General features: G+C 53.2%; 2 protein-coding genes across 16 annotated transcripts in view; one reads left to right on the plus strand and one right to left on the minus strand.

Moving 5' to 3' along the window:
• The window catches only part of Tsc2 (TSC complex subunit 2), a 34893-nt gene extending 13125 nt beyond the window's left edge, over positions 1–21768 (plus strand). For 5 of the 14 annotated variants that reach the window (XM_028760784.1, XM_028760787.1, XM_028760785.1 and 2 more), the window contains 28 exons: positions 403–558; positions 1006–1122; positions 4471–4593; positions 5310–5416; positions 5616–5766; positions 6774–6896; positions 7690–7824; positions 8962–9151; positions 9930–10023; positions 10166–10268; positions 10422–10516; positions 11576–11704; positions 12976–13140; positions 13323–13475; positions 13563–13675; positions 14748–14960; positions 15629–15832; positions 16462–16530; positions 17581–17711; positions 18014–18504; positions 18725–18800; positions 18997–19083; positions 19759–19945; positions 20109–20248; positions 20950–21028; positions 21096–21187; positions 21270–21368; positions 21459–21768. In XM_028760784.1, coding sequence (XP_028616617.1) covers positions 403–558; positions 1006–1122; positions 4471–4593; positions 5310–5416; positions 5616–5766; positions 6774–6896; positions 7690–7824; positions 8962–9151; positions 9930–10023; positions 10166–10268; positions 10422–10516; positions 11576–11704; positions 12976–13140; positions 13323–13475; positions 13563–13675; positions 14748–14960; positions 15629–15832; positions 16462–16530; positions 17581–17711; positions 18014–18504; positions 18725–18800; positions 18997–19083; positions 19759–19945; positions 20109–20248; positions 20950–21028; positions 21096–21187; positions 21270–21368; positions 21459–21623 — 3987 coding nt within the window. In that variant the 3' untranslated portion in view covers positions 21624–21768. The other 9 variants (XM_028760788.1, XM_028760789.1, XM_028760793.1 and 6 more) reach the window with 7 other exon arrangements.
• The window catches only part of Pkd1 (polycystin 1, transient receptor potential channel interacting), a 47195-nt gene continuing 45724 nt past the window's right edge, over positions 21769–23239 (minus strand). Inside the window, exon 46 of one of the 2 annotated variants that reach the window (XM_028760781.1) lies at positions 21769–23148. In XM_028760781.1, the coding sequence (XP_028616614.1) occupies positions 22681–23148 (468 nt within the window). In that variant the 3' untranslated portion in view covers positions 21769–22680. The remainder of the gene's footprint in view (positions 23149–23239) is intronic. The other variant, XM_028760783.1, reaches the window with a different exon arrangement.

Here is a 23239-nt window from a genome sequence, read left to right on the forward strand (position 1 = left end):
CTGCTCCATCCTCCCTCAGGGTGGAGCACAGCGCCCTTTTAGGAAGGCCGTCTGGATGCTCTGTTCTCTTACCTTCTGCCAGTTCTGTGAAAGCTACCCTTGCAGTGTCCTTGATATAGTAATTTCTTTGATGTCAAGGTTTCCCTTTGCTCAACACGTACACACACTCACATTGATACATGGCCTTCCACTGAGGAGGGTTCTTTGTATATGTGTGTGTTAGACATGGAACCCAGGGTCTCACAAACGCTAAAGGAAGTATCCTTCATTGTCCAGCTTTTCTGCAGTTTTGTGTGACATCTTAGCTATCTTGGGTCTGAGGGAGTCACAGAGTCACTGAAGTGTGTCCCCCGCCCACTGTGGGACTGGATGCTTACCTTCTCCACCTTGTGCTCGATGCAGGAGGAGCTGATTAACTCAGTGGTCATCTCACAGCTCTCCCACATTCCCGAGGATAAAGACCATCAGGTCCGAAAGCTGGCTACCCAGCTGCTGGTGGACCTGGCAGAGGGCTGCCATACCCACCACTTCAACAGTCTGCTGGACATCATTGAAAAAGTGAGAGCCATTTAGAGGTCTGGGCTGGCATGGACAAAGCCCTGTGGATAGACCTCTTTGCCCCGTTTTTATCACTGTGACTGGTGGCTGTCACCATGGGTAGCAAAAATGTGTGGTGTCAATAGGCCATGTGGAGCCAGCTTGCTGCTCAGCTGGTGTACTGCCTCAGCACCTGCAAATGAGTATCTTGTCACTCTGAGGGATCTGGGCTGGACACATATAGAATAGCACAGAGCAGGGATCCAGGGCTGCACCCCCCTCACCCTCACCCCCACCCTGAGCAGCCACTTTGTCCTTTCAGTTTTGAAATGTAGTTTGTGAACAGTCACTTGTATGAAGATGTATCTTTTCTCCTGAGAAGTACAAGAGGAGTGTTCCTGATAGTTAGATCTGTGGGGAACGGCCTGGGAGCCGTGAGTTGGAACTTACATGCTGGACTCTTGGAAGGTGATGGCACGCTCACTCTCTCCACCCCTGGAGCTGGAAGAAAGGGATATGGCTGCGTACTCGGCCTCTCTGGAGGATGTGAAGACCGCGGTCCTCGGCCTCCTGGTCATCCTTCAGGTGGGTGCTCTGCCAGGGCAAGAAGACTAATTTTTGTTGAGTCTTGCTGGAAGCTTCTCTAAAGAGGTATATCTCCTGGAAACCCAGCTCTGACAGGTGTACAGGGATTGGGTGGTAACGCTGAGCGGCAGTATGTGACATAGCTGTGAGAGGTCTGCAGCCTGCAGCCTGCAGCCTGCAGCGGGGGAGCCTTCTCTGCTTGACAGTTATTCAGTCCTTGCTGCCCAGAGCTCCCTCTGTTGCCGCCAGGACTTGTTCCTATAGCTGCTGAGTAGAGAAGCTGTTCTTGCTGGGACTACTTACTTCTGGGAGAACTTTATTGGGATATTATGTCACATATCATATCCTTCATTATAATGAATAGCTCATTGGTTATCAATATGTCCATAAGGCCATGCAGCTAGCCCCACAGTCAATTTACTTGTTTTTTTTTGTTTTTTTTTTAACTCTTGTTTTTTTGGGGGGGGTGTCTCACTATGTAGCCTAGTCTGACCTTGAACTTCAAGCAGTCTTCCTTCCTCAGCCTCTGAGAGCTAGGCTTATAGGACTGAATGAGCATATGACCATGTCCAGTCAGTCAGTCGGCTCATACCTGCTGACCGCTGCCCCCACTCCCTCCTCCCCAGGTCCTGGGGGCTCGTGATCTGTTTGCTTCTGTGGAGACAGTGTCTTGTTCTCGATGTTTCACATGCATGGGCTCACACATGTGGGCCTCTGTGGTTGGCTTTCACCAAACATCCATATTGAAGCATGTGCCAGTGTTTGATTGGTTTTCAGAATGTTCCATTGTGTGCATGGCCCACATTCTGTAGTCTGATGGACACAGGTTGTCTCTACTTGTTGGTGCCTTTGCTGTGGTGTGTTGTGTTGTGTAGACATCTTTTCCTTTTGCAGTGTATGCCCAGGAGGAATTCCTGAGTCACTCTATGTCTGTGTTTAACGACTGCGGAGTTGTCATAGTTTCTGAGGTTTTCTTTTAGTATGTTCATGTGTGTGTCCACACATGTGTTTGTGTGAGTATAGACATACTCTTGCCACAGTGTGCACTTGGCAGTTAGAAAACAACTTCAGCGGCCGGGCGGTGGTGGCGCACGCCTTTAATCCCAGCACTTGGGAGGCAGAGGCAGGCGGATTTCTGAGTTGGAGAGTTCGAGGCCAGCCTGGTCTACAGAGTGAGTTCCAGGACAGCCAGGGCTACACAGAGAAACCCTGTCTCGAAAAAACCAAAAAAAAAAAAAAAAAGAAAACAACTTCAGGTGTCAGTCCTCATTGTCCACCTTCTTTAGAGAGACTCTTGTTTAGCACTGACCACTCCAGGTCAGGAGCTTACAGGGGTTCTCCTGTCTCTGCCTCCGGTCTCCCCATGGAGGCACTGGAGTATGGATAGATAGGTGCTACCACGTCCTGCTGTGTGTTGGTTCTGGAGATCCAAATGCTGGTCCTTATACTTGTGTAAGAAGTCCTTCGCCACTCCATGTCTAGCCCCCCCTTATTTAAAGGTAGGACCCACACAGGCCGCACTGGCTCTGAATTCTTGGTGTTCTTGCCTCCATTTTCCCAGTGCTGCTGTTACAGGTCTGCAGTGTTGCAGTTGGCTCGCTGGCCTGCTGTGTACTCAGGCTGTGCCATTTCCCACACTTGCTAGCCTTGTATACGTTCTGGCTTCTCCATTGGAGTATATGTAGTTCTCCATAGCCAGATCACGTCTGGGTTTTGTCTTTTTTTTTTTTTTACTCTTGTTGAAAGAAACTCATTATCTTGCCAAGGCTGATTTTGAATTCATGATCTTCCTCCTCCACTTGATACATACCTAGATTTGTTTCTTTCCTTTCCTTTTCTTTCCTTTTGTATGTATTGATACAGGGTCTCACTGTGTAGCCCAGCTTGGCTTAGATCTTTTTTTGTAGTCAAGGCTGTTTCTCTCTTGGGTGCTAGGATCACTAGTGTGGGCCACTATGTTAACACAGTGTTTTGGCTTTTTAGTTTAAAAAAATTATATTTTTATGCATGTGTTCACACATGCACTTATGTGCCATTTATGTGGGTGTCAGAGGACAGACTACTTATGGGAGTTGATTTTCTCCTTTCATTCTGTGTATCCTAGGAATTAAATTCAGGTCATCAGGCTTGATGGCATACTTTTAGCTACAAAGCCCACTCTACAGCTTTTTCGAGTAACAGGGCCTCCATGCCTCTCTGGGTCCTAGAACTCACTCTGTAGACCAAGCTGATCTGAAGATCACAGAAATCTGCCTGCTTCTGCCTCCGCTGTCTTGGGATTAAAGTCGTGCGCACCCAACATGGTCTTGTTGTTACAATTCAGGCTGGCCTGCTGCTGGAGATCCTCCAGCCTCTGTCTTACAAGCTGATGTCATCAGCCACCCATCTGGCTTGCAAGTCCTCAGTGGCATGAGGACAGCTCAGAAGTCTAGTTGTGAGACCAAGTTCCTGGTATAGGCTGAGCTATGTTGTACTGGAGGCACGGTCTCGGCCTGGTCATTTCCTTACAATAGAAATGGCATGATTCTCCCGGGTTCAACCCCACAGAAGGGTTAGATTCTCTGCCCACAGTAGCTCTCTGAGGCCCCATATGTCCTTCCCAAATTGTCTGTCATGGGTGTGGTTTGTGTTAAATTTGTCACCTCACATCATCTAGGGCAGGACTTTGGATGGTGTGTTCTGAGACTAGGGAAATTAGTTACGTCAGTCTTGAAAAGCGCAGTGGAGGGTTGGTGGTACACACCTTTAATCCCAGCACTCTGGGGGAAGAGGCAGGTAGATCTTTGTGAGTTTAAGGCCAGAGAATACAGAGAATTCCAGGCCAGACAGGAAAACAAAACAACCAAAACTAGTAGAAATGAGTTTGTCAATGCCCACTGCTCACCTCTAAGGCTCAGGGACCATGGTGTCCCCTCTGGAAACATGGGTCCTTTCTCCTGGGTTTGCCTGTCACCTGCCAGGAAGGGCTAGATCCTTGATGGGATGGTGTGGGGCTGGGAGGAAGGGTGCTCCCAATTCACCCTTTCAGTGAGAAGATGACCCTTGTAGCGTGTTTGCCCCACCAGGCTATCTCTGTTGACCTCCTTAGTCTTGGAGGACTACAAACCCCTTTATGGCACATGAAGAGTGGGTCACTACTGTGCAGTGCTCACTGGGTGTGTTTCCTGATGCTCCTCTGTTAAGATGGCCACACAGTGAGACGGACGGTGCCTTGACTGAAGGGTATAGGGGAAATATGGCAGCTACTGCTGGAGAGTCTTTGGAGAAGTGATGCTGTTTCCTCTGACCTGGCTCAGGTGCCATCTCCCCCGACTGCTATCATAGGATCGGTGCACTCTTTCTCTGCAGACCAAGCTGTATACCTTGCCTGCCAGCCACGCCACTCGAGTGTATGAGACACTCATTAGCCACATCCAGCTACATTACAAGCACGGCTACTCCCTGCCCATTGCTAGCAGCATCCGGCTGCAGGTAAGACTGCCAGGTGGGTGACCACTTCTGGGGCGGGCAGCATGCTGCCCTAGGCCTGATGGATGGATGCACAACTGTCTAGAGAGGCAGTAGGTGGTCTGGGAGGGTCCTGTGCAAGGCACCTTCCTCCTCACATCTGCTGTGTCTGTCTTGCCGAGGTCCTCTGCCTGTCCTTGGCTTATACTCTTTGCACCTCTGTGGCTTATTACTCTGAAGTCACACAGTTGTCCAAGATAGGGGCACACTGGCCTCTAGGCTTGGCATGTGGTTCCAGAGCTCCTGGTGCTGAAGAGTCCCAATAACCCGTGGCATGGGCTCCCTTGGATGCAGCTAGGAGGGAGAGGGGAGGGCGTGGCTGGACGGGGCTTGACAACTGCTGACAGCTGGTCACCTTGATGCCTCTGCTGAGTAGAGGTCACTAAGAATCCCTGAGGACTCCCAGGCTCAGTGGATAACCTGTTCTTTAGGGATACCAGCCTAGTCTGTCACTGTAGGGAAGCCATGGGGCTCTGAGAATATTTTCTATTTGATGTGAGTGGCTGTATACTGCTACCTGGGAACCACATAGCTACTGGGGAGAAGTTTCCTTCTGTGTCGGACACCAGCTTAGGAGTTCAGGCTTCATTGTCTTTAAGGTGCTAAGTGATTAGGAGTTCTCTGCTTTCCCTGGAGTCAGGCTCCTGGCCTGATTGAATGGTCATTTTTCTCCCGGGCAGGCCTTTGACTTCCTGCTGCTACTGCGGGCTGACTCGCTCCATCGGCTGGGCCTGCCCAACAAGGATGGGGTCGTGAGATTCAGCCCTTACTGCCTCTGTGACTGCATGTATGTGCTCCAGGGTGATGTGCTCCAGGGTGGACTGTTCCTTAGATGAAGTTGGGTGTTGTTTGCCCCACCCAGGGTTATTTCATGTAAGAGGAACTGTCCAGAAGGGATGCCAGCAAAAGCCGGGGCCAGGAGGGACCATGTCATTTTCCTTGTTCAGTGTGGTGCTGCCTGTTGATTGTCCCATCTGCCTCCACAGGGAACTGGATAGGGCCTCAGAGAAGAAAGCCAGTGGGCCTCTTTCACCTCCAACTGGGCCCCCTAGCCCTGTGCCCACAGGCCCTGCTGTGCGGCTTGGCCACCTACCCTACTCCCTGCTCTTCCGTGTCCTCTTGCAGTGTTTGAAGCAGGTGAGATGGGCCTGCTTAGCTTCTGTCAGGGCAGACTGAACTGTCTCTACCCTAAGGGTATCAAATTCTTGAAACAACCCTGTGTGAGTGAAGTTTTACAACGGGACTTAGATATGTACCCAGATAATAGTAACCCTATATCAGCATGCACCTCATGGGGAGGGCACAGGTGGGGTATCTACCAGGTAAGCCTGAAGTCAGGCCTGAGACAGGAGTCAGCAAAGCCTAGAGGTGGGTAGTATGGCTTTATGCAGTGACTAAAGATGCCAGGCAAGAGATCAGGGCAGTGTGGGCACAGAGGGAGGGGAAGGCCCAGAGTCCCCGGAAACACTGGAGCTGGTGAGTTGTTCCCTAGGAGTATCCAGGCCTTCTGTCATAGTGTGTTGATGGTTTTCAGGACTGCTTATGGTTTGGCTCTGGGAGTGGGCTATCCCTGATGGAGATATAACTAGGCAGAAGTCAAGAGCCATGACTCGTGTCCTCTCTGTGGCTCTGGCCTTAGGGCAGCACTGGCTCTCTGTCAGAGGTCTTGGCTTTTGGATTGCTGTGTGCTCCCTTGCACCGTCAGCTATGATTTAGCTTTCTGCCACTGTGTCATTGTTGTAGAAGAAGCTGGTATAGAAGTTGTTTGGGGGTTTGGGAACCCCCCTGTGCTGAGGCAGGCAGTTACTGGACCCTTGCTGGGCAGGTGAGAGAGGCAGAGCTCGTCTGAGGAAGTTGTACTAAATAACTGGAGGGGGCGTTGGCTCTCTGCTGGGTGTCCACTCAGTCCGGCCTCGGGACGCAGCCACCATTGTCGCAGGTACTGTCAGTGTCCAAGGCTGTCTTTGAGCAGTGGCTGCAGTGCAATTGAGGGATGGAGGTCAAGGCTCCGTACATACCTTGTGGCAAAGGAGCAGCGATCTCAGCCTGGTAGCTGTGTAGCAGCGCACAGCGCCAACTACGGATGAAGCCTTCTGTTACCGAGGTCTAGAGAGCCCTCCCTCCATTGTCAACCCTTCCTCCAGGAGAGCGACTGGAAGGTGCTGAAGCTGGTGCTCACCAAGCTGCCCGAGTCGCTGCGCTACAAAGTGCTCATCTTCACTTCCCCCTGCAGTGTGGACCAGCTGTCCTCTGCCCTCTGCTCCATGGTAACGCCCACCACAGCTCCGGGCCAGCTCCTCTTCTGTCATTTATGGTGGGCTTTTGCAGTAGGCTATAGTATAGGCTTTCTCCTCCATATAGGCTGTTCCTCACAGACACTTATACTATCTAGCTAGGGTCCTGTGTCTTTCAGAATAAGCCTTGACTCCAGACCATGCTCCTGGGGCTAACAGAGGCCAGAGGCTATACTGCCAAAAATGGCCTAGGGATCCATCCCATCCCATCCCAGATATGAGCATTTGAGGTCCCTAGTCAAGGACCATTTGAGGTCCCTAGTCAAGGTTTCTATTGCTGTGAAGAGACACAGTAACCATGGCAACTCTCATAGAGGAAAACATTTCATTGGAGCTGGCTTATAGTTCAGGGGTTTAGTTTAGTCTGTTACCATCATGGTGGGAAGCATGCAGGCAGACGTGATGCCAGAGAGGGAGCTGAGAGTTCCACACCGGGGTCTACAGGCAGCAGAAAGAGACAAGTGAGACACCAAACTCACGCCACGATGACACACTTCCTCCAAGAAGGCCCCACCTATTCTAACAAGGCCACATCTCCAGTAGTGCCATTTTCTATGGGTCTATGGGGCCATTTTCATTCAGACCACCACAGGCATATTACTCAGTGTTCATCCCCTAGACTAGAGCACCCGGAATGGTTGTTACAAGTTGAGGGTTGTCTCACAAAGACCTCTGCCTGGAAGGTTCTTGGGCTTCCCTAGCACAGCCTGGCCTCCTGAGGAGTCATGCTGTGGGACTGAGGTTTCAGGGCTGTGTCTTACATTAGCTTTCAGCCCCCAAGACCCTCGAGCGGCTCCGCGGGGCCCCGGAAGGCTTCTCGAGGACTGACCTGCACCTGGCTGTGGTCCCCGTGCTAACAGCATTGATATCTTATCACAGCTATTTGGACAAGACCAGACAGGTGAGAGATGGGCGGAGGGACAGTGGGACTAAGGGGCACTCTGTGAGCTGGCTGCTGGACCAGAGTGAAGTCATTTGGCTTTGTTCCATACTGTGGGCCACTGCCTGCCAGCCAGGGAGTGCGGGCAACTGAAAAACCCAGTCTCTACAGAAGTTGTCAGTTCTCTGCAGGCTCTGGGCTTTGATAAGGACCTCTGGCTGTGCCCATTGTCCTCTCCTCAGCAGGACCTCCCCTTTGAGAAGCACTCCTTGAACTCTTCTTGTTAGGTTTGGGGACCAGTGACCAGAACAGCTTTAAGAAGTGTGGTGGTCGGTCAGGACCCCTGGCTGTCACTTCCCTTATCAGAGTCATACAGTGCTCATTTCCTGTCCTGTGCTGTTCTCTACCACCCTCCCTGTGTCCCCTAGATTCTACTATGTCTCCATGGCAAAATGGAGCTGTTGCTGAGCTCAGGAGCCTGCTCACAGCCCTGGCAGGCAGGAGGGACTGGAGCTCGGACCTGTCTTTTCCTGAGGCCAGGTTCCTGACTGCAGCAGCGTTGGGGACTGACCCTGAGGCCCAACTAGACTAGAATGCCCCAGCACACGGGGTGTGCTCCACAACCCCTGCTGCCACTATGCCTTCTCAGCTGGCTCAGAAGGCTCTCTGACTCTGAAATGGTTCTGAGGGTTGGCTTCAGGAAAGCAGAAATATTCAGGGGTAGTGAGCCCCAGTCTGTGGCCTGAAATGTCATTTTACTGTTATCTTCATAGAAGGTATTACCCAGGAGAGACTTGCTACATCAGTTGGTGCCTCCCCTGAAGACTAGTTCTTTGGAAGGCCCAGAGTGATGGGGTTGTGAGCCCAGGACATCTAGTTTCATCCTATTGGCCATAGGGTGAGGTACCATCTGTGAAGCTAGGCTCACTTAGGCATTGAGGGGCATTTCTAAGGCTTGCTCCCACTCTCCTTCAGGAATCATCTTAAAGCAGGCAAAAGAAAGAAATAAGGCCTGGGGAGGTACCTGGTGTACCAGAGCAGCTTGGCCTAGGGAAGTACCTGGTGTACCAGAGCAGCTTGGCCCTCCTGGGCAGGGTTGGGGACCTTGCCAGCTGATGGCAGGCAGATCCATTGTGTCTTGTATCTTGCTTCCCTTAGCGTGAGATGGTTTACTGCCTGGAACAAGGCCTTATCTACCGCTGTGCCAGCCAGTGCGTGGTAGCCTTGGCCATCTGCAGTGTGGAGATGCCCGACATCATCATCAAGGCGCTCCCTGTCCTGGTGGTGAAGCTGACACACATTTCTGCCACAGCCAGCATGGCCATCCCCCTCCTCGAGTTTCTGTCTAGTGAGTGTGTGTGGTTCTGCTTACAGAACCTGTACATGTGTATCTGTGGGTGGACCTTTGAGTGTAAGCCTGTACCTTTGAGCAATTCCCTGTGACTTCTCCAGCCCTTCTGACTGTGTACAGTTTGGCCTCCCTGGGGGACACAGGTCTTGGCACTTCTGCTGCTTCAGGGCCTTGCCCCTCCTGCTAGCTTTCCCGGTACTTTGGTGCTTTGCTGTCTGGTCTAGGATAGTCCATTCCTTTTCTTTCTGCTCATAACCCTGCCTGCCCATCTCAGCCTCTGCCCCATACTTGACTGGCTCTTTTTTAGCCTCTCTCTGCTCTTAGAACACATGGATTCTGCGAATTTTACTTGCTTTGTTCCCTCCCTTGTCAGAACTTGCAGACATTCAGGGCATTGTACTGGTCCCTTTTCCTACCTCCTGTGTATCTGAGTAGCCTTGGGTCTTGAGATACTAGACAGCTGGCTCAGCACTTGGTGGGAGTGGCCAGAGTGGAAAGTTGAGACTTTGTGGGCCACATAGACTTTGTGTTGCTTACTACCCTGTAAAGATTCTCAAAATGTTTGCAGCGCATGGATCATCAGCTGTAGGCCATAGTCTAGGTTTGATCTAGGAACCGTAGGTTGCTTGTCCCTAGGATGGGTGGCTGAGACCTGGATTCAAAGCCTCTGTTTAGCTGGCTGTGGGTAGCTGCCCTGACTGTTGGAAATGAAGTGCAGAGCGCTGATGTGCGGCACTGTGGCCGGGCTCCCCTGATGGCTGTTCTTGTGTCACAGCGTTGGCCAGGCTGCCCCACCTCTACAGGAACTTCGCCGCCGAGCAGTATGCCAGTGTGTTCGCCATCTCCCTGCCATACACCAACCCCTCCAAGTAAGTCTGCCTGCCTGGGCCCCCAGAGCCATGGGCCCGTCCCAGCCTCTGGCAGTAGAGTGGGCTCCAAGCTTAAGAGTCTCATGATAGTTTCCCCTGACTCCGAGGGGGAGACCAGAGCTTCTGTCTCTTCTTCCACCAGGTTTAACCAGTACATTGTGTGTCTGGCCCATCATGTCATTGCGATGTGGTTCATCAGATGTCGACTGCCCTTTCGGAAGGATTTTGTCCCTTACATCACTAAGGTTAGTCCAAGGGCCATGGTTGGGGCTCCAACACTTAGGAGCTGGCTATGCTGAGCTGGCTACTGGCTCAACCTGAGGTAGGCGTGGGAAGAGAACTGCAGATCTGGTCTCCCATATCCCCTCTCACGGCTTGTGTCTCTGCCCCTTCTCCAGGGTCTGCGTTCCAATGTCCTCCTGTCTTTCGATGATACCCCTGAGAAGGACAGTTTCAGAGCACGGAGCACCAGTCTTAATGAGAGACCCAAAAGGTTCGGGGTCTGCTGGGGTATACCTGATGTCAAGTGGGCTGGGACCCCGGGCTGTGACGTGTGATTAGTGACCTCTAGGCCAGTGAACATGGGACTAGGAATGAAGGGGTGTATTGTTCATGGTGACCTGAGGCTAAGATGCCCTTGGGCAGGACCTGCAAAGGCTGCTGGTACCTCCCATTTGCTAGATGTGGAGCCCGTGCCAGTATCTTGGCCTCTCTGGGCCAGGATTGTGTACAGGGCTGGGCCTCACTGCGCTGGAACACGAGTAAAAGATGGCAGCTGCGACTTGGGACTGGCCAGGGAGAGCCCAGAGACATCTCCTTGGTGCCATGGTCTCTGGTTAGTCCAGCCTTCAGCCAGAGCTACCCCTCTTCCTCCAGAGCTTGCTCATCAGGGACACGCTCTTTGCCATCACAGCTGCTTGTGCCAAACTGAAAGCAGAGCTGTGCTGGTCCTCATTGTTCCGTTTGCACCTCATGCCCTGCCGCCCTGCCTGCCCCGCTTCCTGCGGGCTGCTCAGCTCTCCTTGGGTGGGATACGGCACTTTCCAGTGCAGCCTGGACTCAAGCCCCACGGTTGGGGCCGAAGATTGTCAGTTTGACCATCCTTGGCCAGAGCCACCTTCTCTTAGGGGCTTTCGGCCCCTCAGGGGCTTGTGTTGAGAAGTAGCCTTTTTCCACAGTGAGTTGCAGGCCCTAACCTCAAGGCCTCTCTATAGGGTAAGCAGGGCTATCTGGTCTGCCTAGCCTGGAATCTGCCGTGCCGGGCGATCCACACATTTAATTTGCACTGTGTCTTTTGTTTTGGTGTCATGCGTGAAACCTTACATTTTTTCTCAGTCGCATTTACAAGCTGTATTTTTATGCATTTTTGTTTTCTGTTTCTTCCCCTGCTCACTGTCCTTTGGCATGGTTCTGTTGTTCATCTCACCCGCGGGACCTCTCCATCTTGACCCTGTGGCCTGGGACCTTTCCTCCTCACCCCTCCAATGGCTTGTTCTCCCATTCCTGGGAGCTGGGCTCTCTGGGGCTTGGGGCTTCCTTCCTCGCCCGGTAGTTTGAGGATAGCCAGAGCCCCCAAACAAGGCCTGAATAACTCTCCACCTGTGAAAGAATTCAAAGAGAGCTGTGCAGCCGAGGCCTTCCGGTGCCGCAGCATCAGTGTATCTGAACATGTGGTCCGCAGGTAGTGGGGCTGTGTCGGGTGGGGGGCACGGACCTGGAGCTTGGCCCCGTGAGCACCCGGGTGGTGGTGCATGGGGCTGCATGCATGACCTCCTCGCCTGCTGGCAGCTCTCCCTGACAAGAGCTGGAGGACAACCTGGCCCCAGCCTAGCAGAGCCTGGCGGCAAAGGGTGGGAAGGTTGCATTCTGTCCAAGCCCTGTACAAGCACAGTTGGCTGCACAGCCTCCTCAGAGATCATCCTCCAAGCCCTCCCTGACTAGAGCCAGAGTAGCTGCTCTGAGAAAATTGGGAGGCTAGTGTCAGCCCCTCAGGTTGGTACCACAAAGGCAAGGCCGAGCACTTTGCAAATCCAGGTTGCTCCTGTGCAGGTGGCAGACACACTACCCTAAGTGTGGCATCACATTCTGTAGTGCAGATTTTCTTCTTGGGCTTCATTCTAAGAGGAACTAGAGGCTTTTGTATAGGGATCTGGAGTGGAGGCCAGCCTGGAAGGGTGGGGGAGATGCTGGGCCCCAGAGGTAGGTGCTAGCATCTTTCTGTGAGTTGTGTCTGCACTTGTGAAAGGGCATATCTCCCTCACCTTCCAGCCCTTCGTGGGTGTGGCTTCAGTCACCCTGCCTTGGGTTTCCACCTCAGCGAGGCTTCTGAGAGCAGGGGACAGTGAGGTGCTCAGTATGACTTCTGAGAGTGAGGGACAGTGAAGTGCTCAGTAGTACCCCCCCATCACCTCTTTTTTTCTGGCAGACCTTTTATAGCCAAAATGTGGCTAAAGAGCTGACATTCATGTCAGAATCAAACCTACAAAAGGCCTTCCTCTGGCTCCTGGGGCATGAGTGGGACTTGACCAGTCACCCCAGTTCACTTAGCCCAGAAAGCTCAACCACTCCCCGTCCCTGACAGGAGGTGGCCCTGTGGGCAGAATGCAATCTTGCTCTGTCCTCCTGTGGTCTCTGAAGTCTGCATGACTAAGCTGTGGGCTGCAGCCATGGCTAACTCCTGTGTGCTTTGGGGAGAGGGATGTTCTGTCTCCCCAGCCTCTCCGCTGTGCTCCAGACAGGGGGCTTATGCCTCCCTTCCTCTCTGGGATGACGTGGTCCACAGGGCTTGTGAGGTTGTAGCTCTACTAGCCACTGTGCCCTGGGCCTGGTGGGCTTTCTGAGCAAGGCCATCTCGGCCGTGCATGCATTGAGCTTTGGCTCCTGGTGGTAGGCGACTCAGCACGGTCCTGCCCTTAGCCCTGACTCTAACCCAGGCATGATTTTTCCCTCTAGCAGAATACAGACGTCCCTTACCAGCGCCAGCCTGGGGTCTGCGGATGAGAACTCTATGGCCCAGGCTGATGACAACTTGAAGAATCTCCACTTGGAGCTCACAGAAACATGTCTGGACATGATGGCCCGATATGTGTTCTCCAACTTTACTGCGGTCCCCAAGAGGTGTGAGGACCTACAGGACTGGGGCTCTGTGGGTGGGCGGGGCAGCTGTCTACTTGTTCCTCAGGTGGCAGCTGCTCTGGGCTCCTGAGGTCCTGCTGGCCTTCAGGAGCTGAGATTCACTGTCTGGAGTTCCCTTTGACCCTGGACATACAAGCAGGAGGTGGACACGCTTACTCTTTTAGGTCCCCTGTGGGAGAGTTCCTCCTGGCAGGGGGTAGGACCAAAACCTGGCTGGTTGGAAATAAGCTTGTCACTGTGACAACAAGTGTGGGAACTGGTACACGGTCGTTGCTGGGCCTGGACTCCGGGGACCTGCAGGGTGGCTCAGAGTCAAGGTGACTGTCCCTCCCTTCTGTGTATACTGTGTCCCTAAACACCCTGGGGGACCATGGTTGACCCTATATGGGTAATTCTGTTCTTAGCTCTGATCCTGGCACACGTGTGAGGCAGACAAAGGAAGCACCAGCCAAACTGGAGTCCCAGGCTGGGCAGCAGGTGTCCCGTGGGGCCCGGGACCGGGTCCGCTCCATGTCAGGTAAGGCTCTACCCAAGCCATTTCCTGACGAATACCCGTTGTCCCTCAGCTAGCTCTCAATTTGAACCAATGTGCAAAAGAGCTGAAGGACTTTGGCTGGCTTTATGACTGGCTATTTCCTGATGGCTCTTGGATATGGTCCTTGTAGGATACTTGTCTCCGTCAGTGTATAGCAGCATGGTACCTCTCTGCTCATCAGTGGAGTGCTCTCGGTTATGAGTTGTGGGTCAGTGGGTGGGTATCAGCACCCTTTGCTGTTCTCTGCTCAGGAGGCCATCACTCTTCTTTCTCCTCTTCCTCCTTACTTTTTTTCTGTTCCTTCTTCCTCCTTCTTGGTTTTTGTTGTTGTTGTTTATTTATTTATTTATTTATTTATTTTTAGTTTTTCGAGACAGGGTTTCTCTGTATATCTTTGGCTGTCCTGGAACTCACTCTGTAGACCAGGCTGGCCTTGAACTCAGAAATCCACCTGTCTCAGGCCTCCCAAGTGCTGGGATTAAAGGCGTGTGCCACCACTGCCCAGGGTTGTTTTTTTTTTGTTTTTTTGTTTTTCAAGACAGGGTTTCTCAGTGTAGCCCTGTCTGTCCTAGAATTTGTTCTGTAGAGCAAGCTGGCCTCAAACTCACAAAGATCCACCTGCCTTTGCCTCCCCCGTGCTGGGATTAAAGACATGCACCAGTACTGCCTGTTTTTTTTTTTTTTTTTTTTTTTAAAAAAACCTTTTTAGTGATTTATTTGTTTTATTTTTATTTTATGTACATTGGTGTTCTGTCTACATGTATGTCTGTGTGAGGGTGTCAGATCTCCTGGAACTGGAATTACATACAATTGTGAACCGCCATGTGGATGGTGGGAATTGAACCTGGGTCCTCTGGAAGAGCATCCAGTGCTCTTAACCGCTGAGCCATCTCTCTGAGGCTTTCACTCTTAAAGGGCCAAAACCCAGGGCCTGAGGCTGCCCTGTTCCAGCTTTCCATGGGCAGTATTGCTTCCAGGCTGACTGGACTCTGTGTCTGTGCTGGAGACTTAATGGGCAATTGATGGTCACTAGTTCTAAACTCCTTGTTTTTAGGGGGCCACGGCCTTCGAGTTGGTGTCCTGGAGACTTCAGCTCCGTATACCCCAGGTGGCCCTGCTACTCTAGGACCACAGACTGCACCAGCAGCAAAGTCTGAGAAGCCCTCTGCAGGAACCCAGCTTCCAACAGCAGAGAAGACGAACTTGGCAGCTTACGTGCCTTTACTGACCCAGGGATGGGCAGAAATCTTGGTCCGCAGGCCCACAGGTACTGAGAAAGGAGGCAGCCTGGAGAGAGTACCTTGGTCTTCAGGCTGTAGACCCAGAGCAACAAGCATAGAGGCTGGTCTTCAGGGGCATGTGGTAGCTGAGGCACTTGCAAAAGTGCCAAACAGGGTAGCTTGTCCTTCAGACATTTAGTCTCCCGGTGTAGAAGAGCAGAAGATGAAACTCAGTGTGGGTGGGGCTGACTCCTTCTGAGCCCTGTCCTGAGCCTGCAAGTGGCTTCTTTCTCTCTTTGTCCTCATGCTTGAGCCCAGATCCTTTATTATGTGGTTACCAGTCATTAGACGGGGGCCACCCTGTAATCTCATCTGACCTTGTTAACTTCTTTACCATTCCCACAGTCACTTTCTGAGGTTCTCTCTGAGCTTAGCATATGAATTTAGCCTGCAGCAGGGGCATGCCAGTCACCAGGAGGGGCTTAATGAAGACCCTAGGCTCAGGAACAGTCATGGGTGCCATGGGGATGTGGTACAAGCTGCCGGGCTGTCTCAGGAGCCCCTGCCCTGCTGTGTGTCTGAGCCTGGCCTGCCTGGCCTCCGTGTGGTGCTCAGCACCACAGGGTGTGAGTAGGTATAGGCTGTTGGAGATTGTGCTAGGAATGGGGTGTGACTGTGACATGTGGCCTAAGGCGTAGGTGCCACCCACCCTCAGGAAACACCAGCTGGCTGATGAGCTTGGAGAACCCGCTCAGCCCCTTCTCCTCAGACATCAACAACATGCCCCTGCAAGAGTTGTCCAATGCCCTGATGGCTGCTGAACGCTTCAAGGAGCACCGGGACACGGCCCTGTACAAGTCATTGTCAGTGCCCGCGGCTGGCACAGCCAAACCTCCTACTCTCCCACGCTCTAATACAGGTGAGCACAGAGCATGGGCAGTGTCAAGCTCAGATGCCTTGTCTGACGGCAGCATGGCTTCCTCCTTTGAGGCCTCTCACGCGTAGTTTTCAGGGTGTTTTGGGGGAGATACTAGTGTGCTGGTCCCTAAAGTTTAGGAGTAGGCTCATGCCTGCTGAAGAAGCCCTCTTCCTTGGAAACTGGTACCTGCTGCACCATCAGTACGCTGCTGAAGTTGGCAGTGTCTGGGTGGAGCTCTCTGGAGCCTTTGGCAGCACTTCCATGATGGGCTTGGCCTTGGGTGAGGAGGCTCTGTGGGCAGCTGAGCATACCCCGGGCCTGGGGTGGGATGCCTGAGCCTGCCTGCCTGGGTGCTTCAGCCTGCCATCCCTGCCCAGCTAGGCCCTTGGTCATACACGGCCATAGAAGGTACTTGGAGGCTCAGGATATCCATATGTCAGTAGCTGGCCAGCACTGACCTCCCAAAGGCTGTGCATGCTGTTTGGAGAGCTGGGAGCCCTGTGTGCCGGCCCTGGCCGCCGCTGGCCCTCCCCTCTCTCCTCTCCAGGCCCGGGGCCACGCCCATCCTCTCTGCTCGGCCTGGTGCAGTCTCTGCTGCTGACGAGGCTACTCGCGTGGTTACCTTGCAGTGGCTTCTTTCTCCTCCCTGTACCAGTCCAGCTGCCAAGGACAGCTGCACAGGAGCGTTTCCTGGGCAGGTATTGGCGCATCCCTGTGAGGAAACCATGTGGTCTGCAGAGCACCACTCTGCCTCATAGATGCTGTTCTCCTCCTCCCTCATCTGGTCACCCTTCCATAGCTGGCTGAGCTTGTCATCACCCTTGGGGAGCAGGGTCCTGGCTGACATGAGGACATCTTGTGTAGGACACTTGTGCTTAGCCCATGAGAACGCTTTGACACATGTCCTTCTGAGCTGAGCTTTGCTTCTGAGCTGTATGTGGCCTCTGGCTGATAGGTTGGGTAGGTTTTCTTTTCCCTTGTGGGTGGCAGCTGTTGGGTTGAACCTGGTCCTAGGGCTCAGGTGAGCCTTTTCCTGGCTTCTGATGATCTGATCATTTGTGCATCTCCTTTCATCATAGCTGGTTGAGGACCTTGATGACAAGGCCCCTAGCTCTTTGCCACTGGCTCTTGAAGGTTGCCCGGCAGATTCTCTCATGTGTAAAGGACCAGTTTTGGAAGGGCATTATCTACATGGCTGCTGGAGTGTGAGCAGGAGCTAGGGGAGGGTGTCAGTCAGGCTGCACTGACCCTTGGTTGCTTTTTACTCACACCCTGTCCAGGCATGTGCTGCTGAGGGACTTCATGCCTTCTCTCAAGTACCAGACTTGAAGCTTCTGTCCTCAGAGTGGGCTACAAGTCTGCATATAGGGGCATCCTGTCAGCTTCTTTCTCAGGTCCAAAGCCCTGGAGAAACAAGGCCTCTTTCCTTAGCCTCAGAGTTGGCTTCAGACCCTGTACCCCTCCCACGCTGGAGCCCTTCCTGAGTGGGGATTCTTACCCTGCTCTCCTACCTGCCTTGCCAGTGCTGCAGGGGTGGGTAGTGCTGCTGCACACTGGCCTGCTGGAGGTATTAGAGCCAGGGTTCCCCAGGCTGTCAGAGTCCATCTTGGCCTGCTCCAGCAGCGGCCACAGGGTGGAAAGCTCTGCAGGGTGCTGCCCTTCCTTCAGGGAGAAGCTGGTGTTCTGAGGTCACATGAGTGTCCGACCTCCCCAGCACACAGCAAGCAGCCCTGTCTGTATCCTCCCAGACTCAGCCGTGGTTCTTGAGGAGGGAAGTTCAGGAGAGGCTCATGTGCCAGTGGAGCCCCCCGAATTGGAGGACTTCGAGGCAGTGTTAGGTACAGACAGGCACTGCCAGCGGTCTGACACCTACAGCAGGGTGAGTGTCATGGGCAACTATTGGGAAAACTGGGGCAGGTGGCATAGCGTCTATCTCTGTACTGTGTTAACTTGCTGTGTGAACTTGATAGGTTCTCCTGACTAAGAAATGCTAGTTCTTCCCCATGTCGCTTCTGTTCCCACCATCTGGGTCTCTCCCCCTCTATCTGGGTGGCATTTATTGTGGGCCTTTTTCAGTTTGTCAGAAGGGATGACAGGCACTGCCAGTAGACGGGAGGGGGAGCCAGAGGACCAGGTGCTTAAGTGCCTTCTAACAGTGTTTCTTCCAAACTGTCTTTGCAGTCATCCTCAGCATCTAGCCAGGAAGAAAAGTCCCACTTGGAGGAGCTGGCTGCAGGGGGTATCCCCATTGAGCGGGCCATCTCCTCTGAGGGGGCTCGGCCTGCAGTGGACCTCTCCTTCCAACCCTCACAGCCTTTGAGCAAGTCTAGCTCTTCTCCTGAGTTGCAGACCTTACAGGACATCCTTGGAGACCTAGGGGATAAGACTGACATTGGACGGCTGAGTCCTGAGGCTAAGGTCCGGTCCCAGTCGGGGATCCTGGATGGGGAAGCAGCTACCTGGTCAGCTCCAGGTGAAGAGAACCGTATCACAGTCCCACCTGAAGGTCCCCTGCCTTCCAGTTCTCCCCGCTCCCCCAGTGGCCTCCGGCCCCGAGGCTATACCATCTCTGATTCAGCTCCGTCACGAAGGGGAAAGAGGGTAGAAAGGGATAACTTCAAGAGCAGAGCTGCGGCCTCCAGTGCCGAAAAGGTGCCTGGCATCAACCCTAGGTGGGCACAAATCCCAGGTTGCTACCAACTCTAGGGGATACACTTTCTTCTTGGCTAGAGCTCCCAAATACTGCATGGGAGAACAGGCAGACATGGATTCTTGTGTCTTCCCTGTGGGAGCCATAAGGAGGGTGGGTCCTTGGCCATAGCATTTAGGACCTGCCATTCTGCAGGTGGGGCCTCCATCCTGGCCCTGCCCTGACCAGTGCTCTCTCTGCAGCTTTGTGTTTCTACAGCTCTACCATTCGCCCTTTTTTGGTGATGAGTCCAATAAGCCCATCTTGTTGCCCAATGAGGTAGGCTGGCCTTCCCTCTGCCACAGGAAAGAGGGAGTGGGGTCACAGAGGGTCTAGCCCCTCGTGGCAGCAGGCTGTGTTCTACTTGGGTAGAGACAATCATCCTGAGGACTGGTGCTATGTAGGCTATCTGGGTTGGTGGCTGGTGGCAGGGTAGTGTCCACTCTGAACTCACATAGGCTCTGTGTGCCTACAGTCCTTCGAACGGTCAGTGCAGCTCCTTGACCAAATCCCATCCTATGACACTCACAAGATTGCTGTCCTGTATGTGGGAGAAGGCCAGGTAAGGCCCTGGGGTCAGCATAGGACTACTGGATCTCAACAGTGTGTCTAGGTCTCTCCCACCTCAGAGTTCAGTCTCTGATTCTTTGATACTCTAGAGTGCTGGGAGCTTGTTGAGCCGTAGCCAGAAGCACAGCCGTGAGATGGCAGGCCAGTTGGTATACAGAGCTGTGAGGACTGTGGGGTGCATGCATGCAATAGCAGAGTTCTGAGGTCCCAGGGTGGGCCACTGAGTGAGTGTAGCTAAGTGGCAGGATAAAGGGCCATCATGGACAGTCTCAGCCCAATATATGAATGTGAGCCATAATTTTCTTCTGAGTGAGGTAGGGACCCTGTACTACTACTTTGAGCCACCATTAATGCCAGCATTTTGAAAAGTATCCCCCTACTGTGTAGAGCCTTGATGGAGTTAGGTGGTCACTATCCAAGCGAGAGGAACAGGCTTGGGTTTGGTTGCAGGGTTGCTGAACAGTGCTAGGGTTCTGGGTATGTTGATTTTGCTAGCTGAATGTGTAGGGGTAGAGAAAGGAGGGAGGCCAGGTGACACCCATGTATATAGACTGGACAGCTGTAAGCACCAAAGTACCGAGTGGGAGAGGGTTTCCATCAGAGCCGAATCTGCCAGACTTATGATGGTTGAACTGGTGGTATTCTCATCCCCTGGATTTTTCCACAGAGCAGCAGTGAGCTGGCCATCCTATCAAATGAGCATGGCTCTTATAGGTACACGGAGTTTCTGACAGGCCTGGGTCGGCTTATTGAGCTCAAGGACTGCCAACCAGACAAGGTGTACTTAGGTGGACTAGATGTGTGTGGCGAGGATGGACAGTTCACCTACTGCTGGCATGATGACATCATGCAAGGTGTGTACTGTTCTAGGTAGGCCTGCTTCCAAGCCCCGCCCTCTGGAAAAAAAAAACCTACAACAGGAGAATCTGGAGGGATACAGAGGTCTGAGCCTGGGCCCTTAGGCCCAGCATTTGGTGTCTTGTCCTGGCACCCAGTCCAGTGTCACCCACCCTACAGCTGTTTTCCACATTGCCACCCTGATGCCCACCAAGGATGGGGACAAGCACCGCTGTGACAAGAAACGGCACCTGGGCAATGATTTTGTTTCTATCATCTACAATGATTCTGGTGAGGACTTCAAGCTGGGCACCATTAAGGTGAGAGATCTCCATGTGCGGTACCTAGACAATGGCTGAGCTCTGCCACTCCCATTGCCAGGCTGACCAGCAGCCCAGGCCATCTACAGAAATGCCTGCTGGTGTATCTTGAAGTGGCCTTGAGTGTCTTGGGAGGGTACGCTTTTGGGAGTCCCATGCACTGAGACAGGCTATCAGAGACACAGGAGACATGATCACAAAGCCTTTCTTCATATCTAGGATGAGCTGTGGTCCTCCTAAGTAGGTAACTATGTCCTGGTGGGTGTACAGTGCTCAGCAGGAATGCTGTCTGCTCACAGTGGCTTGTAAGTCCTTGTTGGACACATTGTAACACACTTGGGTCTGCACTATATCACAGCTGAGGGAGATGAGGGCTCTGGGAAGCCAGTTTATAGGGGCTCCTGGGCAGTGTCATCGTGGGAGAATAGCCTCAGCTCTGTCTCTTATGTATAGTCTGTGTATGTGTGTCGAGAGTACTTTAGGAGTGCCAGGCAGACTGCAAACAGGTTGTATGTTTTAAGCTAAACACATAAACAAGTCTGTTAGGGCCCAGATGCAGAGTAGGTGGTTTAGTCAGAGAGAAGACAAAGGCAGGTGGCCAAATGCCGCCTTGTTGAGGTGATAAACCTCCACACAGCAGTGAAGCAGAGTGGCCTTCACCACATGCTCATGCCGGGATGACTTTCCTCTTGTCTGGGCAGGGCCAGTTCAACTTTGTCCATGTGATCATCACACCGCTGGACTACAAATGCAACCTACTGACCCTGCAGTGCAGGAAAGGTGAGGCCCAGCTGGGGTAGGGTGGCAGTTTTGGCCTGAGTCAGATATGAGCAATTTATCTCCACAGACATGGAGGGCCTTGTGGACACCAGTGTAGCCAAGATTGTGTCTGACCGCAACCTGTCCTTTGTGGCCCGACAGATGGCCCTGCATGCCAACGTGAGTGGTGGCTGTGTCTGGGAGAGAATGTGGGTGCTCCGTGATGGAGCTCACTGTCACCATCCTGCTCTGTCCTCTCCAGATGGCCTCACAGGTACACCACAGCCGATCCAACCCCACTGACATCTACCCCTCCAAGTGGATCGCCAGACTCCGCCATATTAAGCGTCTCCGCCAGCGGGTAGGGAGGACAGGGCTTCAGAGATGTGATGTCTGAATCTGGCTGGAACAGAACTTCTGGGCTCACTGCCAAAGCTTTCTCTTTCTCTAGATCCGTGAAGAGGTGCACTATTCAAACCCAAGCTTGCCTCTGATGCACCCTCCAGCCCACACCAAAGTCCCAGCTCAAGCCCCTACTGAGGCTACACCCACCTATGAGACAGGCCAGCGGAAACGCCTCATTTCCTCCGTGGATGACTTCACAGAGTTTGTGTGAGGTCACCAGACCCATGACTAGAGTCCTGTGGCTAGCTGTGCAGCTGGCCCTCCCATGTCCAATAACTCCTCCCGACTGCACTCTTAAAATGAAATAAACTGCCCACGCCCATCTGGCCGGTGGAGTTCAGAGAGCAGCACAGACAGCAGTCAGACAGCTTCTTTATTTGACTTTGTCTTGTCTGTTTGGGGTTGGGGTAGAATCCAGGCTAGAGCTGCAGCTGAGCCCACAGAAGCAGGCAGGCGCCATCACATACATTCTCTTTCCCCCACCACGGGGCCAGCCCCATTGGTGGGCTTGTCCAATAACTTCTTGGCATCTTTTATCCCATAGTAGTCCTGCCCTTGCTCAGATCTGAAACCAGCAGATCTGCATGCAGCCTGGTCCCAGACAAGGGAGGAAAACAAGGCCATGGTGGCCCTAATTGCTGTCCAGCACCCGCCCAAGGCCAGACTCGGATCCAGTAATAGCTGCAGCTTCCCCTGCACCCCTACCCTGGATAACAATGGACCCATTTTCAGCCCAAGTAGAAAATACTGACATACAAAAATATACATTTTAACCCCATATAAATTACTGATGGTGGACATAGGAAGCGGGTGGTAGCTAGAGGGCGAGTATGCTGCAGAAACGAGAGGTAATAACTTAGGGGACGGGTAAAGGACAAGTGGAGCGAGAGGAGACAGCCGCCTAGGGGTAGAGCTGGGCACAGCCCGCTGAACCTGAGGACTCGGGAGTGGGGTGGGGGGAGAGAAATAAATTAGCATCTTGGAGGCTGGGTACTCACTTGGTCCAATACTGCTGTGTCCTCCTGTGGGGAGGGGACCCTGGGTCCTGGCTGCCCACACAGCCTTTTTAAAGTGCTGAAGCCCCATAGGTGGACAGGTAAGGAAGGCAGCAATACCTGTACCCAAAAGAACTGGCATGCAGCCATTCTGCCTGCCCCAACCTAGAGGGGAGCAGAAGGTAATACTGAGTGGTGTTCACCCTGGCTCCGAGACGCCAGTGTGAAGCTCCAGGCATTCCCAGGGAAGGGAATGGCCAAGACCCTTAGGGCCTAAGTGCTGCTGGGGTGGACCTTATTATTAGGCCACAGGCACACCCTGCTGGGACCTATAGTCTGATCTAGCCCCTGACTGGCCTGAGCAAGACGGCTGGGCAGAGGTGGCTGGGAGCCTGGGAAGCAGCCAGGGTGGGGAGAGGGAGGAGGTCCGCTGTGCCCATGGCCTCGAAGGCTCTGGAGTTGTTGCTCCAGCTGGTAGACATCCTCTGTGGCCTGGTTGAGTCGGTCAAATTGAACAAGCAGGCTTTCAAACACAGCATGGAGGCGTGAGGGCTCTGGTTCCAGCCTCAGTGCCGAGCGGCTTAAGCCAGCACTTGGCCCATCTGGGAGGCTGGATGAGGTGGAAGGGTGTGAAGCTTCTGAGCCTGTGCTGGGTGGAGGCACAACTGGGGATGACTTGGAGCCCCTGGATGAGCGGGAAGGCAGTGGATCCATTCCTTCAAAGCGGACTTTGTGGCGAAACTGGGGGCGGCACAGGGGCTCGGTCAGTCCGGCTGCACCCTGGGCTCGCGAGACCCAGGGTGTGTCCCTCTCCCCCCCACTGGGCCGTACC

The sequence above is a fragment of the Grammomys surdaster genome, unplaced genomic scaffold (assembly GCF_004785775.1).
Source record: "Grammomys surdaster isolate TR1022 unplaced genomic scaffold, NIH_TR_1.0 126612, whole genome shotgun sequence".
Classification (NCBI taxonomy): domain Eukaryota; kingdom Metazoa; phylum Chordata; class Mammalia; order Rodentia; family Muridae; genus Grammomys; species Grammomys surdaster.